The 13,679-nt window shown below is 41.1% G+C and overlaps 1 protein-coding gene across 1 annotated transcript in view; it reads right to left on the reverse strand.

The window, feature by feature from the left end:
• atm (ATM serine/threonine kinase) overlaps positions 1 to 13,679 on the reverse strand; it is a 123,193-nt gene that overhangs the window by 46,093 nt on the left and 63,421 nt on the right. Inside the window, 9 exon segments of the mRNA XM_055637019.1 lie at positions 654 to 762; positions 3,202 to 3,360; positions 3,713 to 3,800; positions 6,576 to 6,753; positions 7,459 to 7,635; positions 8,175 to 8,325; positions 9,379 to 9,550; positions 12,046 to 12,141; positions 12,961 to 13,093. Of these exon segments, the coding sequence (XP_055492994.1) occupies positions 654 to 762; positions 3,202 to 3,360; positions 3,713 to 3,800; positions 6,576 to 6,753; positions 7,459 to 7,635; positions 8,175 to 8,325; positions 9,379 to 9,550; positions 12,046 to 12,141; positions 12,961 to 13,093 (1,263 nt within the window).

Raw genomic sequence — 13,679 nt, forward strand, 5'->3', positions numbered from 1 at the left:
TTCTCATTGGTCAGGGGTGGAGACTAGGTCAGATGCTATTGGACGGCGTCAAGGTCAAGGACACAGTCGGGGTTGAGTAGTTATTTTAAGTATTCACCCCAAAAGATGCTGAATACTTCTCTGTCTTGGTAAATTCATTTCTGTTCTTGTTCACTTTTGCTCGCTATCATAATCTCCTTGCTTGCAGAGGAGATTAGTTTCACTTTGCATCACGTTGGCACGGTTATTGAAGGCTGAAAGGCCTGTTCCTGTGCTGGTACATGTCCAATGTCATCTATTATTCATAGATATTTCACTGTTATAAGACGAGGTTTTAGAGATATAGAATGGAAACAGGCCCTTTGGCCCACCGAGTCCACCCTAACCAACAATCACCGTTCACACTAGTTCTGTTTTCTCAGAAGAACAGTGCTGGGGTGTTTGACCTCCATGGGGAACATGGAGAGATGACTTTTTGGATTGGGACACTTCTTCATTTGAGAACTTCTTCAAAGTCGGCCTACCTTGAGGAGATTTCACAATGGAGCAGGGCAGTGTAGAACCTTATTTTTGTAAACCAGTATCTGCAGTTCATTATATAAACATTTAAGTTCTTGTCTCGGAGACTTTGTTGCAGATAGGAGATGCAAGAGCCATTTACAAAGTTTCTGTACCTGTAAGCTAATCCCCGTTTCTTCTCTGCTTTTACTGCTCAAGCTGGAGATTGTTTGTTCTTGGCTGCCTTCATCAAACTTTAAGATGCGAGCTGCTCTGCGAGAACTCCTAAATACCATAAATAATTATTTTTAAATGAATTGTGTTACTGAAGCATCTTTTGCAAGTACAGGTATTTGTTACCAGTTATACAAAAAATAACCATTGACATGTTAGTTTTGCAGCTACTGCTACATTTTATTTTTACACTAAACATTCCTTTGGGTTAATTTTTGACCATCAAAAATTATTAAGTTTGGGCTGAGTGGGAAATTAACATTTGGAACCCAAATCCAAGCCATACTTCATCCTTTAATTTAATTTAGAGATACAGTGTAGAAACAGGCCCCTCGATCCACTGAGTCTGAGCCCACCAATAATCACCTATTCACACTAGTTCTATCTTACACACCAGCGACAATTTAGAGGCCAATTAACCTACAAACCTGCACGTCTTTGGAATGTGGGAGGTAACACCCAGAGAAAACCCACGTGATCACAGGGAGAACGTAGAAAGTCTGTACAGACAGCACCCGTAGTCAGGATCGAACCTGGATCTCTGCTCCTGCAAGATCAGCAGCTCTATCATTGCGCCACGGTGCTGCTCACTTTACTGAAGGCATGAGATGGACAACTAAAAAAAATTACTCTCAGAATGTGGATAGATCAATGAAAGCTTTTACGCGGGCTACAAAACTTCATTTCAACGTGCAGCGGTATGAACATTGACTTCACTAACTTCAAATAGCCCTTGCTTTCCTCCTCTCTCCATAGGGAGGTTGCACGGCAGTCGAGGTCACGACCCGTGACCTGTAATGTTGCCATGCAACGCCAACTGGAGTACTCACGGTGAACTGCAGGTAAGCATTTACTATTGGTGCCAGCACAGAGGGCCCTTCTTCTGTCCCAGCATCTGGGGGGGGGGGGGGAGGAGGTCAGGGGTGTCGGTGGCTCTGGGTGGGCGGAGGGACGAGACCGTCCCCAACTCTGCTGCAGCTTCCGGAGCTGCGGCTCCGTGTGTGTGCGCTGCCGACCCACAGCCCGTGACAGTGCGGCCCACAGGGGGAGACGGGGCAGAGAGCGGCCGTAGCCGGACAGCGCTGACCCCAGGGGGGGTGGGGGAGGGGAAGAGTGGGGGCTGTCCCGATGGATGCGCTCCTTCTGCCGCTTACACCTTGTTGCTCGCGTTCAGAGCAACGATACTCGAGCATTTGGTTCAGAGCGCTCAGTCACCCTCCACAATTATTTACAGCACAACAATTGACCGTTTTGGCAGCTTTTAACAGGTAAGAAAGTACGCGTTTCGTGTGTTAAGTGTATTCCGAGGCTGCCATGTCCTCCAGATGGATTGAGCTGCTCCATGCTTCACGCCCTTTGACCCGATGACCTTACGCGCAACCCCCGTATACCCTCCTGCTTCCCCCACCAGTCTTACTGTCTCCAACTACATTCTATCTCTGTCCCACCCAATCCCCTGACATCAGTCTGAAGAAGAATCTCCACCCGAAACATCACCCATTCCTTCTCTACAGAGATGCTACCTGTCCCGCTGAGTTACTCCGGCATTTTGTGTCTATCTTTAGTTTTGAGAAATTAGGCACATCTCAATTTCTCCAGTTATGCTGGTTACCAGTCAGTGATCCTGCTTCAGTTTTACTTAACTCTCGAGAGCCAGAGCACATATGTTTAAAGTGAGGGGAGAAAGATTTAATAAGAAACTGAGGGATAACTTTCTCCCCCACAAAGGATGGTGAGTGTATGGAAGGAGCTGCCAGAGGTACTATCACAACATTTAAGAAACATTTAGATAGGTACATGGATAGGATAGGTTTAGAGGGATAAGAGCCAAATGCAAGCTGGTGTAGATGAGACATGTTGGTTGTTGTGGACTTTGGGCCGAAGGGCCTGTTTCCATGCTGTTTGACTTTATGACTCTCAATTTTTGTTCATGCTCTGCCATAGAATTTAAAAGGATAATTAAAATCTTCTGGTCTTAACTTTTAGATGTCTCCCTTAGTTGATCCCTTAGTGATCCTTTGTTTGCAATCTTAACCTATTATTCTTTCAATGTTTACTAACTTTAGCAAACAAAAATACAATGAGCCCCAATACATTCACTATAGACTGAGGCTCCACATTAAAAAAAATAACAAGGTTCCAGATAAATTCACATAGCTGTCAAATCAAAACAGAAAGCTGTTGATTAAATATATATTATTTCAGACAATTTAAGAACACAGTGAAACTTTTGCAAAATATGGTAAAGTTTAAGATGGCACTATTTTATATTTTAGGGCAAATTGTTATTTGTTTGTGGACACACTGAAGGTCATAGCAGATAACTGAAGAAGGGTTCCAATCCGAAATGTCACCCATTCTTTTTTTCCTGAGATGCTGCCTGATCCATTGACTTACTCCAGCAATGAGTTTATCTTCAATATAAACCAGCATCTACAGTTCCTTCCTACACATGACTTTTTATGATTTGCTACAATTTAAAGGGAGTACCGTTTCAACTCTTCCTCGTCAGATCTGATTTTATCAGCATAGATTTCTGCATAAAGCAAGGCTGTAAAGTGAGCTGCACATGACTGGGCTGTCAAAGCAACCTCCAAATAATTCAGATCCAGCCAGAAGTTGTCATCCCATACAGTGCTCAGCTGATGTCTGAAATGAGAAAAATATCAAAAATCAAAAATAAAAGTTTTCTCTTGACTTAATTTCAAACATTTAAAATTAAACTAAATCAATGATGCTGTATCAACTTGAAAAATATGATAGTATTGATGCAACATTAAAATAAAATCACTGTGTTCAGGTTATTCATTCCAGTAACAGTCTGATAAACAAGGCAAGATGCAACCATTCACCAATACTCATAGGGACTTGAATTCTTATGAAGAGTTGCAGCTTTTTTTGCTAACCTACTTTTCTTCTTCAGATGCTGAATGATCTGTTGTGACATTTCAGCATCATCTGCTACGTAAATTAAAAGAATATGAACAAATTTTGTTGAAACCTTTTTTGCTTGCGCAGATAATCGACCACAGCCAGCATTGTGCGCCGAGAGGTCTTATCCATAGATCCGTGGGGAAGGCTGTCCGTTTCTGACAAAATAATAAAAACTGGGTTAACAAATGGGAATAAAGAAAAAGCTTCATATAAAATGTAACCACTTTCACAACTAGATTGTTTGTGAACATTGAATTCCCTACTTTTCGGTGACTAAAGGGCCTGTCCAACTTAGGCGATTTTTTTGGTGACTGCTGGCGACTGTCATAGTCGTAGCAGGTCGCCGAAAAACCGGCAACTGGACCCCCCTACGACAATGTCTACGATGAGCTACAACAACCTACCACCTAGTCGAAGTCAAGCTACCGACAACCGGCGACTCATTAGGCTGTCCACATACGACCACACCTACAACAACCTACGTCTACCCGCGACAAGCTCCGACAAGCTACGACCCTGTCGGCGACAACTGAAGACAACTTAAGACAATTCAGTAGGTAGTAGTAGCCAATGGAATTCACCAAAGTCAGCACCTGGCGACAACCGACGTCACGTCACCCTGGCGACAACCTACGACAGCACCTACATCAGGAGAAGTCGAGCTACACTCATTGGCGTCAAGCCTACTGTCACCAAATTTTCTTTGAACATTTCAAAATCCAGTGGTGACCAGAAAAACTCTACGACACTTTGGGCGGCTGAGGAGCTACTCACGACCATACAGGCGACACCCGGCGACAGCCTAGTCACCTAAAAAAAAAGTCGCCTAAGTGGGACAGGCCCTTAACCCACACAACAACACCCCCATTCTCCATCGCCTCACCCACCCCCTCTTCCCAGTAGCCAACCTGGACTTGCACCCATTTCTCCCCTTCCCTTCCATCTTTATTTCTTCTTCTGGCTTCACAATTTGCACTTCCATCCTTATCTCACACCTTTTGCCTTTTCATGTCTTGCCTTTGGCCAACCATCTGCCTTTCGAAAACTCCCCTCACCTGTATCCACCTATCACTCGCCAGGCTTTGTCCTCTCTTCCAGCTTTTACCTCCCGCCACCACAATCAGTCTACAGAAAGGCCAGACGCGAAACGTCACCTATCCATGTTCTCCAGATAGGCTGCCTGACTCGCTGAGCTACTCCAGCACTTTGTGTCGTCTTTTGATTATACTCACTACTATTCAGAAAACGTGTGATTATCAGAAATGCTTTCTAAAGGCGTAAACTTTAGAAAGATTCAGCAGAAGATAAAAAAGATCCCTACCATACTGATGCCAATATGGTACTTTAGCCATACTTGAGAGTGAGAAATTAATGTTGAATGACAGTCACTGCCATACTTTCCTTGAAGGAACTTCAGAAGGCAGAGGAACAATGAAGTGCAAATTTGGTGGAGCAGAGGGGATGAAAACTGAAATGTTTTCAGAGGAAAGAGGAAACTGAAAAGATGAGGACATTATTAATGGAGTATTTTTAAATGATGGAGCTTTTTCCTGGAGTTAATTAGAAAAAAATAGAAATATTTCTGTTGTTGCTTTGACAATAAGAGGCTAATACTGTCAGTGTGAGAGTAAAATGAGAATCTATATACAGAGATACTGTTAAAGTGGAGAAAATTGCAACATCATAGAGAACTTTACTTACTCAGAAATATTAGTGGAAAGTACAGAGCTAAGGGGAGACGTTCTATGTCCTATAGTTTCTACTTAGGCAGTCACTGGAGATCAAGGATCACTTACTTCCACTTGCTTGTGGGTTCTGATTTAATTGAAGACAATAAAATGTGAGAACCATATATTGTTACGCAGATGAGGCAACAAATGCGTGGCACAGTACATGGTTAATTTGTGCAGTTCTGCAATTGCACACTGGGCAGGGATTCCCAGCAGACGGTGGGGATGTATGATTTTTTTTTTTTTTAAAGGAGGTTTTGAGCATATTGAATCTTTTCCTGCTTGTCTGGCAATCTTTTTGCATGCCAGATTTCGGAAAAGATTGTTTGCTCCAGAAGTATGCTGTGGGGCATCCAAAAAGGAATAATGGATTGCCGTGCACTGTAGTATTTTAAATCTCAAAACGGCAGATCCAAAGTTAGCTACGGTCTGAAAGAGGCTGCAACAAACATAGGACTAGTATTGCTAAAACAATCGGAGGGATGGTAGAATATTCAAAAGGTTAGATATGATCATCATAAAACATAGGAGCAGAATTTGGTCATTCGGCCCATTGAGTTTGCTCTGCCATTCAATATGCTCACAAAACAAAATTTAAGTATTCAGCTTGAACAGATAGACAATCTATGTGGAACTGCCCCATTATATTAAATTCAGAAAATGATCCAATGAAAAAAATATTTTATTTAAGAAATATACTGAAGGCAATAATCCAAATTAATGGCTCAGTGGTGGAAATACCAAAGGGATAGGCATTATTACAAAATCATGAGAGGAATAGATTGGGTAAACACATATAGTCTCTTGGCCAGAGTTGGGGAATCGAGAACAGAAGAGAGGTTTAAGGTGAGGGTGGTGGGTGTATGGAACGAGCTGCTGGAGGAAGTAGTTGAGGCAGGTACTATCCCAACGTTTAAGAAATATTTAGACAGGTACATAGATAGGATAGGTTAGAGGAATACGGGCTTATGCTGGTAGGTGGGACTAGTGTAGATGGGACATGAAGGTGGGCAAGTAGTGGGCATGAGTGTGGGCTAGTTGGGCTGAACTATTAGCTAATTATCTGAGGTTTCATACATTCTTACTTTCCAAAGTAAGACTTACTTTCCAAAATAATTTTATACAAACTGATGTACAACACCATCAAATTGAAATGCTTATTGAAATACTTTTTCAGTGGACTTGTGTAAAATCCATTACCTGAATCAATAATGGCTGGTGTGGTGGATCTGCTAGAGCTTGATCCCATTCTACAGCACACATTAAAGAAACTTTGAATGTGGTTAGATAACAACCCCTGCCAGCAACTGTTATCGTCATGAAGGAGAATATCATGGATCAAGTATGGAAGAATCATCTGGCAGAAGTCAGCCTTCACCTGATGAAACAAGGTAACAAACATGAACAAAATCAAATTTGAGGTTATAATGTACAACGTTTAAACTCGGCAGATAGCCTTTTAAAAGCTTCAAATTCAATTCCAACTATAAGTTCCAAAACATTATTTTTTATTGAAGCCTGCCAGTTAATCGTTTTGCTAAGTCTAAAGAGAAAAGATAAATTGATAATTGAGAAAAACTAGAGGTTGTGCTCGTGATGTAACTGGAATAAGTGATTCCAAACAACCTGGCTATTTAGTTTGTAACTGGGTATTAGCTTCTTTCAAACTCCCCAACAAAATAGTCATTACATTAGACACAAGGAATTGCAGATGGTGTTTTTTTCAAAAAAGAAAAACAAAGTGTCAGAGTAACTCAGCAAGTCAGGCAGCATCTCTGGAGAACACAGAGAGGTGACGTTTCTGGTTGGGTCCCTTCTTCAGACTCACTTCTGATCTGATGAGTAATTCCAGCACCTTGTGTCATTTTTGGCCATGATGTTACTCAAAATCCACAAATGTAATGAAATAAAGAAAACAATTCCTAATATACAGAAATATTTAATAATCTGATTAGAGTGCAGGGGTCACTCAGTCTGAGCAGTCAACAAGGTTGGTTGCATTGGTACACTGTTAATGTTTAAATATCAATTTCAAGCAAAGGCACAAAAACAAATCTGGAGAATTAAAAAAGTACCAGATTACCTCACATAGTGACTTTATTAACTGTAGAACTTCACTCCTCACACCTCCACTGTCTAATAGTTTACAGGTTAGTGTTTTCAACCATGTGTCATGGTTTACACCCTGAGGTATCCACAAACTGCTGTCATCAAGAGTTTCAGAAGGACTGGATCTGCTGTCTGCTAGCAGCTCAGGAATCTATGTCAACAAATCATAGGTTTACACAATGGTTTTATTGAAAAGGTTTTAATAATGGTTTTATTACAGGAAAGACACACAACAGAATCACAGATGAATGCGAAAGGTTAGAGGATAAAGTCAATATTTTAAGAAAAGGAGTTGCATTCTGGCAACGGGTAAGGTTAAATATACACCAAAAAGTGTTCAAAACCATGAAATAATTATTTCATCCATTAGAAAAATGATGAACAGTAGAAAAGAAAGATCAAGTTGACAGAGGAGAATTTAACTATAGCGTTAGTGCCAGAGCCAAAAAGCACGATGTGACATATTTAAAAATTTTAAAAACATTATCACAATAACTGCTAAAAAACAAAATCAGAAAACTTAAGACAGACGGAAGCAGGTTATATGAAAGGCAATAGCATGATACTAAAATAGATAGTTTAGCAGTGGAGCTATTATCTGCACATTAGCTAAGATGTAGCTTCAGATAAGATTGTTATTCTGCATCTACACAGTGAATATGATGCTTTGCTGTGTTCAGGGATAATTACCTTCATTCTGGGTGTTCGGAAAGGGTGTAAATACATCAACATGGGATCAGGACCATTGGGTTCATTCTTACTGAACTCCCAGAATTGGTGGCCTGTTTGGGTGGCAAGTATGTTCTTTGCACATTTAGCAGCTGCAAAGCGAACATCAATACTGGCAGAAAAGAACAGGAAGGCTAGATTATGTAAAAGCAATCAGTAAAATTACAATAATTTTTGTTCACTTCTCTTTGACTCTATGCGCTCTTCTAAACCAATAGTACCTGAAAATGAACAAATTACATTCCTTTGATGGAACTGCAATATGCCCAAAATAATCTATCACTCGTAGACAAAATTACTGGAGAAACTCAGCGGGTGCGGCAGCATCTATGGAGCGAAGGAAATAGGCAATGTTTCGGGCCAAAACACTTCTTCAGACAGCAAAGTCTGAAGAATGGTTTCAGCCCGAAACGTTGCCTATTTCATTCACTCCATAGATGCTGCCGCACCCGCTGAGTTTCTCCAGCAATTTTGTCTACCTTCGATTTTCCAGCATCTGCAGTTCCTCCTTGAACATAATCTATCGCTCACTTTGAACTGGATTAACTGGGCAAGTTTAGTCCGGGTTCACTTTGAACCAGGGCCGATTGCTCCAAATTGCTCTTAAATTACCCCAAAAATTGATTTACGGATTAAACTTTGCTCTCATGGAATTTATGTGGAAAAAATTAATAATTCAAAACAATTTTTTTTCCCCCAACTTGCAGATGACATGTATCACATTATGGAAAAAAAACTCATTTTTTAGCAAAGCAACTTCCTCCCTTCTCCTGTAATCTGTAGTGAAAGATTAGAACATAATTTCGAACTGACCAAATGGACATTGCAGCTGAAATTTTAGACTATTACTTCCAACACAGGATGAATAGTCACAATGCAACATCTACAAGGGAAAATCGAGATTTTATCTGGGAGTTATATGTACATGTACATGAAAGTATGCAATAAACTCTTCAACAAAATCACGCATAAGCAAGCCTAATTAAAACCGCTGTGTGCATTTTGCTGATAGGATGCTACAAAACTGTATACAAATAATATTCTGTGCAATAAATATAATGATTCACACAAATTCACTCTAAAGGGTATATGTAATGCAGACTATAGTGATCTGCAAGGCCTTTTTTTTTCTCTTTGCTTCATTACAAAACATGCATAAACTCACCATTGGTCAATGAGAGCATTATTAATTACACCGAGGAGAATGCAAACCAATTTAGAATCATTTTCTTTCAAAACTTCTGACGCCTTGAAATGAAATTTATCTTTCTTGTTTTGTAAAGCAATGGTGGAAAAGTCAATTGGACCCATTTCTCCAAAGCACTTGCCTGCAGCTTCTGAAATAACAAAATGAATGTAAACCTCAAGGATATATTCAAATAATAATTGCTGCAAACTAAATAATCCAGAAACTAGATTAGATTAGATCCTTTATTTGTCATTCAGACCTTTCGGTCTGAACGAAATGTCGTTGCCTGCAGCCATACATATAATAATAAACAACAAAACACACAATAAACACAAATTAACGTCCACCACAGTGAGTTCACCAGGCACCTCCTCACTGTGATGGAGGCAAAAGTCTTAAGATTTCTTCCCTTAAAAGTCTCTTCCCTCCTCATTCTCCCTCTGCGCTGAGGCGATATGTTGTTACCCCGCCGGGCGATGGTAGTCAGTCCAGCGGCTCAACCGAGCTCCGCAAACGGGCCGGTTCAAGCTCCGCGGCCCGGGGTGGTCGAAGCTGCCGCCCTCCAGTCCAGCGGACGCAGCTGTTGCTGTGGGAGCTCCGGAAAACAGGCACCAGCCTGTGACCTGTGAGCTCCCGACGATGTCGTCCACTGGCCCGCGGCCGAGCCTGGGATTCATGTCGCTGCCGCTGGAACGCCACCTCAGCCACCGGAGCACCGTCTCAGCTCCAAGCCGGGCCATCCTCACCGAGCACCGTCTCAGTTCCGAGCCGGGCCGCCCTCACTGGAGCACCGTCTCAGCCCCGAGTCGTGCCGCTGCCACTGGAGCGCCCGAACGCTGCCACAGCTCCGAAGTCGACCAGCCTCGCGTTGGTGAGTCCTGGCTGGCTCTGCCTCCGGAGCCTCGAGGTCGGTCGCAGGTTGGAGGCTGCCAGCTCCGCCATTAGGCCTCAGCGCAGACGGAGGCAGAGAAGGGGGGATACGACAGAAGAGTCGCATTCCCCCGAAGGGAGAGACAGAAAACCTTCCCCCACACCTAACACAACCTAATAACCAAATATTTAACTAAAACAAGACAAAAAAAAACACCAACAAAAAAGTAAAGACAAACGGACTGCAGGCGAGCCGCAGCCGTTCAACAGCGCCGCCACTTCCGGTGCAATACACCGCTTTGAAGGTTTTCATAATGAATTGACTAACACATCAAAGGTGGACACCAAAGTGCAACTTGCTAAACTTGTAATGTAACAGGTTCAAGGGAAATTATCTTCTTCATTGTTTACATACAACGGTATTATCAAGTGAAGATAGACCCAAAATACTGGAGTAACTCAGCAGGACAAGCAGCATCTCTGGAGAGAAGGAATGGGTGACGTTTCAGGTCGAGACCATTCATCAGACTATTATCAAGTGGCTCTGGAATAGAATACTGTTTGATCAGATGCACACCAACCCCAGTTTCAAACACATGCCATTTTCTACACCAGTCATTAAAAAAATGTGAGTTGGCTCAGAGATAGAAGGAACTGAAATCTTGAGCAAAACACAAAGTGTTGAGGAATATAGCAGGTCAAGCAGCATCTGTGGAGGGATTGGACAGACGTTTTAGGCGGGACCCTTCTTCAATCTGTAGAAGAGTCCAGACCCAAAACATCATAATATTCCCTTCACAGCAGGGTGGGACAACGGTAGAGTTGCTGCCAGAGAGACCCGGGTTCGAACTGGACTACGAGTGCTGTCTGTACGGAGTTTGTACGTTCTCCCTTTGACCACATGGGTTTTCTCCGGGTGCTTCCGATTCCTCGCACACTTCAAAGACATACAGATTTGTAGATTAATTGGCTTCGGTAAAATTGTAAATTGCCCCTAGTGTGTGTAGGATAGTGTTAATGTGTGTAGGATAGTGTTAATGATTAGCGCAGACTCAGTGGGCCGAAGGGCTTGTTTCCATGCTCTATTTCTAAACTAAACCAAAAAAAAAAAATGCTGCTTGGCCAACTGAGTAGCTCCAGCACTTTGTGTTTTGCTCAGGTTTAATTGTCCTTTATTTAGTGATGAAGACTGCTTTAAGCAGGAATTGGAGAGGAATGGCTCAAACTAATTCTGGATAGGATTCTTATATCAACTGAACATTCTGCCAGTTCAGGCTGGGTTTTCCATCCTATGAAATATATTCCACGTTTTAAATCCCAATCCATTTGTCACTTTTGAACTCAGCTGGGAGGTATTGGTTTGCTGGATTGTGGTCCTGTGATGTGTGTTTCAAATATTGGTATGTTAAAAGAGCTCCACAGTGAAAGTTTTTGTTTGATGATATTTGTTTATTCAGACCGAAAGGCACTAAAACCCCTTAACAATATCCATTTGTTCCTTAATATTTTCTAGGTTATTGGTTTCAGTGTGGGTTGATAATGCTTTACTAAGAAACATTTCCAGTCCTAAAATTGCCATTTATATAAATGAGCCAGTGTCCATTTGCTCAATTAAAAACATTTAAAATACAAGATAAATTAGTCCGTAAATCTAAAGTGTCACTTCTGAAAGGAAGAGTTTCTAGTTTTCTAATGCGTTGCTATTCTCTATGAAGACTGAGGATCATGTTTTTTTCTCCCACACATTGAATCACAGGCAGATTAAGTACTCACCCAATATATCTTTTCCAGCAGGGTGACAGATAGCAGACTTGCACAATTGCAGAAGATTCACGACTAGTTTCACAAGGACACTGGACTCAGGATCATCTGAAGACATTTTAGAAATGTATTAAATCAAGTCTAACAGTATAGCTTGTAATCTTTAAAATAATACAGCTACAGAAACTTCCACCGTTTGTACTAAAATGTATGATATAAAGTATGCACACATTACAATTGTACATTCATAATGCAGTCCTATTGGAATGGTGGAAATTCAGCCATCCACAACACTGAGAAAGGCATCTTTTCATTTTAAGAAAGGAAATGTACACACTTCCTCGAGTCCCCTGATACAACAAATAAAACTAAGGATTGAACTTGGATTGGGAGGTTAAAGCTGCTATCTACGTTAACATGTCGTATGATCTGAGTGGTTTACCAAGTTTTGACAGAAGGCTAAGATAAGCAAACCTAATCACTCAGAGGGCACCGAATCTCCTGGGAGGGCAATACTGCTCTGGGACTAGATTCCTATTGAGTTGAGTCACGTGGCAAAGTTCCAACCTTCTATGGCTAGGAACCAAAGAGGCTGGGTAGAGGAAGGCAAGGGTGGGTAGCAAACACGTGCCTTCTTCTTGGCTAATAAAATCCCTTTATTCCAATTTGTTTAATTAATTAATTTAACAATTTGGAGAAAATTCCTACTATAAACAGCAGGTTTAATGCACACCATCTAATTTAGTCTATTATAACAGTGGTGTAGTCGGTTCAATATGTTGATACTGCAACATTTATCTGCAAGAAAGATTTAGTGAAGTGCAGCTCAATTTTAAAGCTTGTTTTTAACACGATTGTGCTCTGTTGAAATAAAATTTTCATGTACTGTTGACAGGATCTTTATACATTAAGATACTATCAAGTTACCTTGGCATTCTTTTAGCAGGATTTTAGTGTCCTCTTTATGAAGTGCTAGTTGTTTTTTTAGATCATTTAATCCCACAAGCCTAGTCAAGGGCAAGGAATCACAGGAATTGACTGAGAGGAAGTGATTGATTTCCTGAAAAAGAAAAAAGAAAGTAGGTAAAGGAAAACATAAACTTATAATCACCTTATTTTTTCTTCTACAATTGACTTCTACCTCATTTTCTGTTATCAAACTTCTTCTGTTCTCCAGGGAATTAAGTCTGTGTTTCTGTAATCTTTCATTTATGGCCTGTTATTTCTATTTCCATTAGTCTTTTGTGTCATTGTCTGTGAATACAGTTCCTCTAGTCTTTGAACTTAGTTATTTGGATGCTTCATGTTTACCGTCCTTCATTGTCTTCCGCTTCTTCTGGTGTTCTAGACTTCATTGATTTCAGCCCTGTTTGATTTGTTCTTTCATAACATGAAATTCAGCTCACTTCTTCCAATATTTATTTCCCTTTACCAACCACAGGCATCTAAATCTCAAGTTTCCAAGTCCTGTAAACATTAGCACCCAGAAATACATGGATTCAAATGCCGGAGTGGACTTGAGTGTATAATGTTGGCTGAAATTTCAATTCAGCATCGATGGTTTGTTGCATTATCAGATGTGAAGTCTTATTAATTAGGTTGAGCTGAGGCTCTATACATCTATATGCACAGTGACATGGTGCATT

The sequence above is a fragment of the Leucoraja erinacea genome, chromosome 6, assembly GCF_028641065.1.
Source record: "Leucoraja erinacea ecotype New England chromosome 6, Leri_hhj_1, whole genome shotgun sequence".
Classification (NCBI taxonomy): Eukaryota; Metazoa; Chordata; class Chondrichthyes; order Rajiformes; family Rajidae; genus Leucoraja; species Leucoraja erinaceus.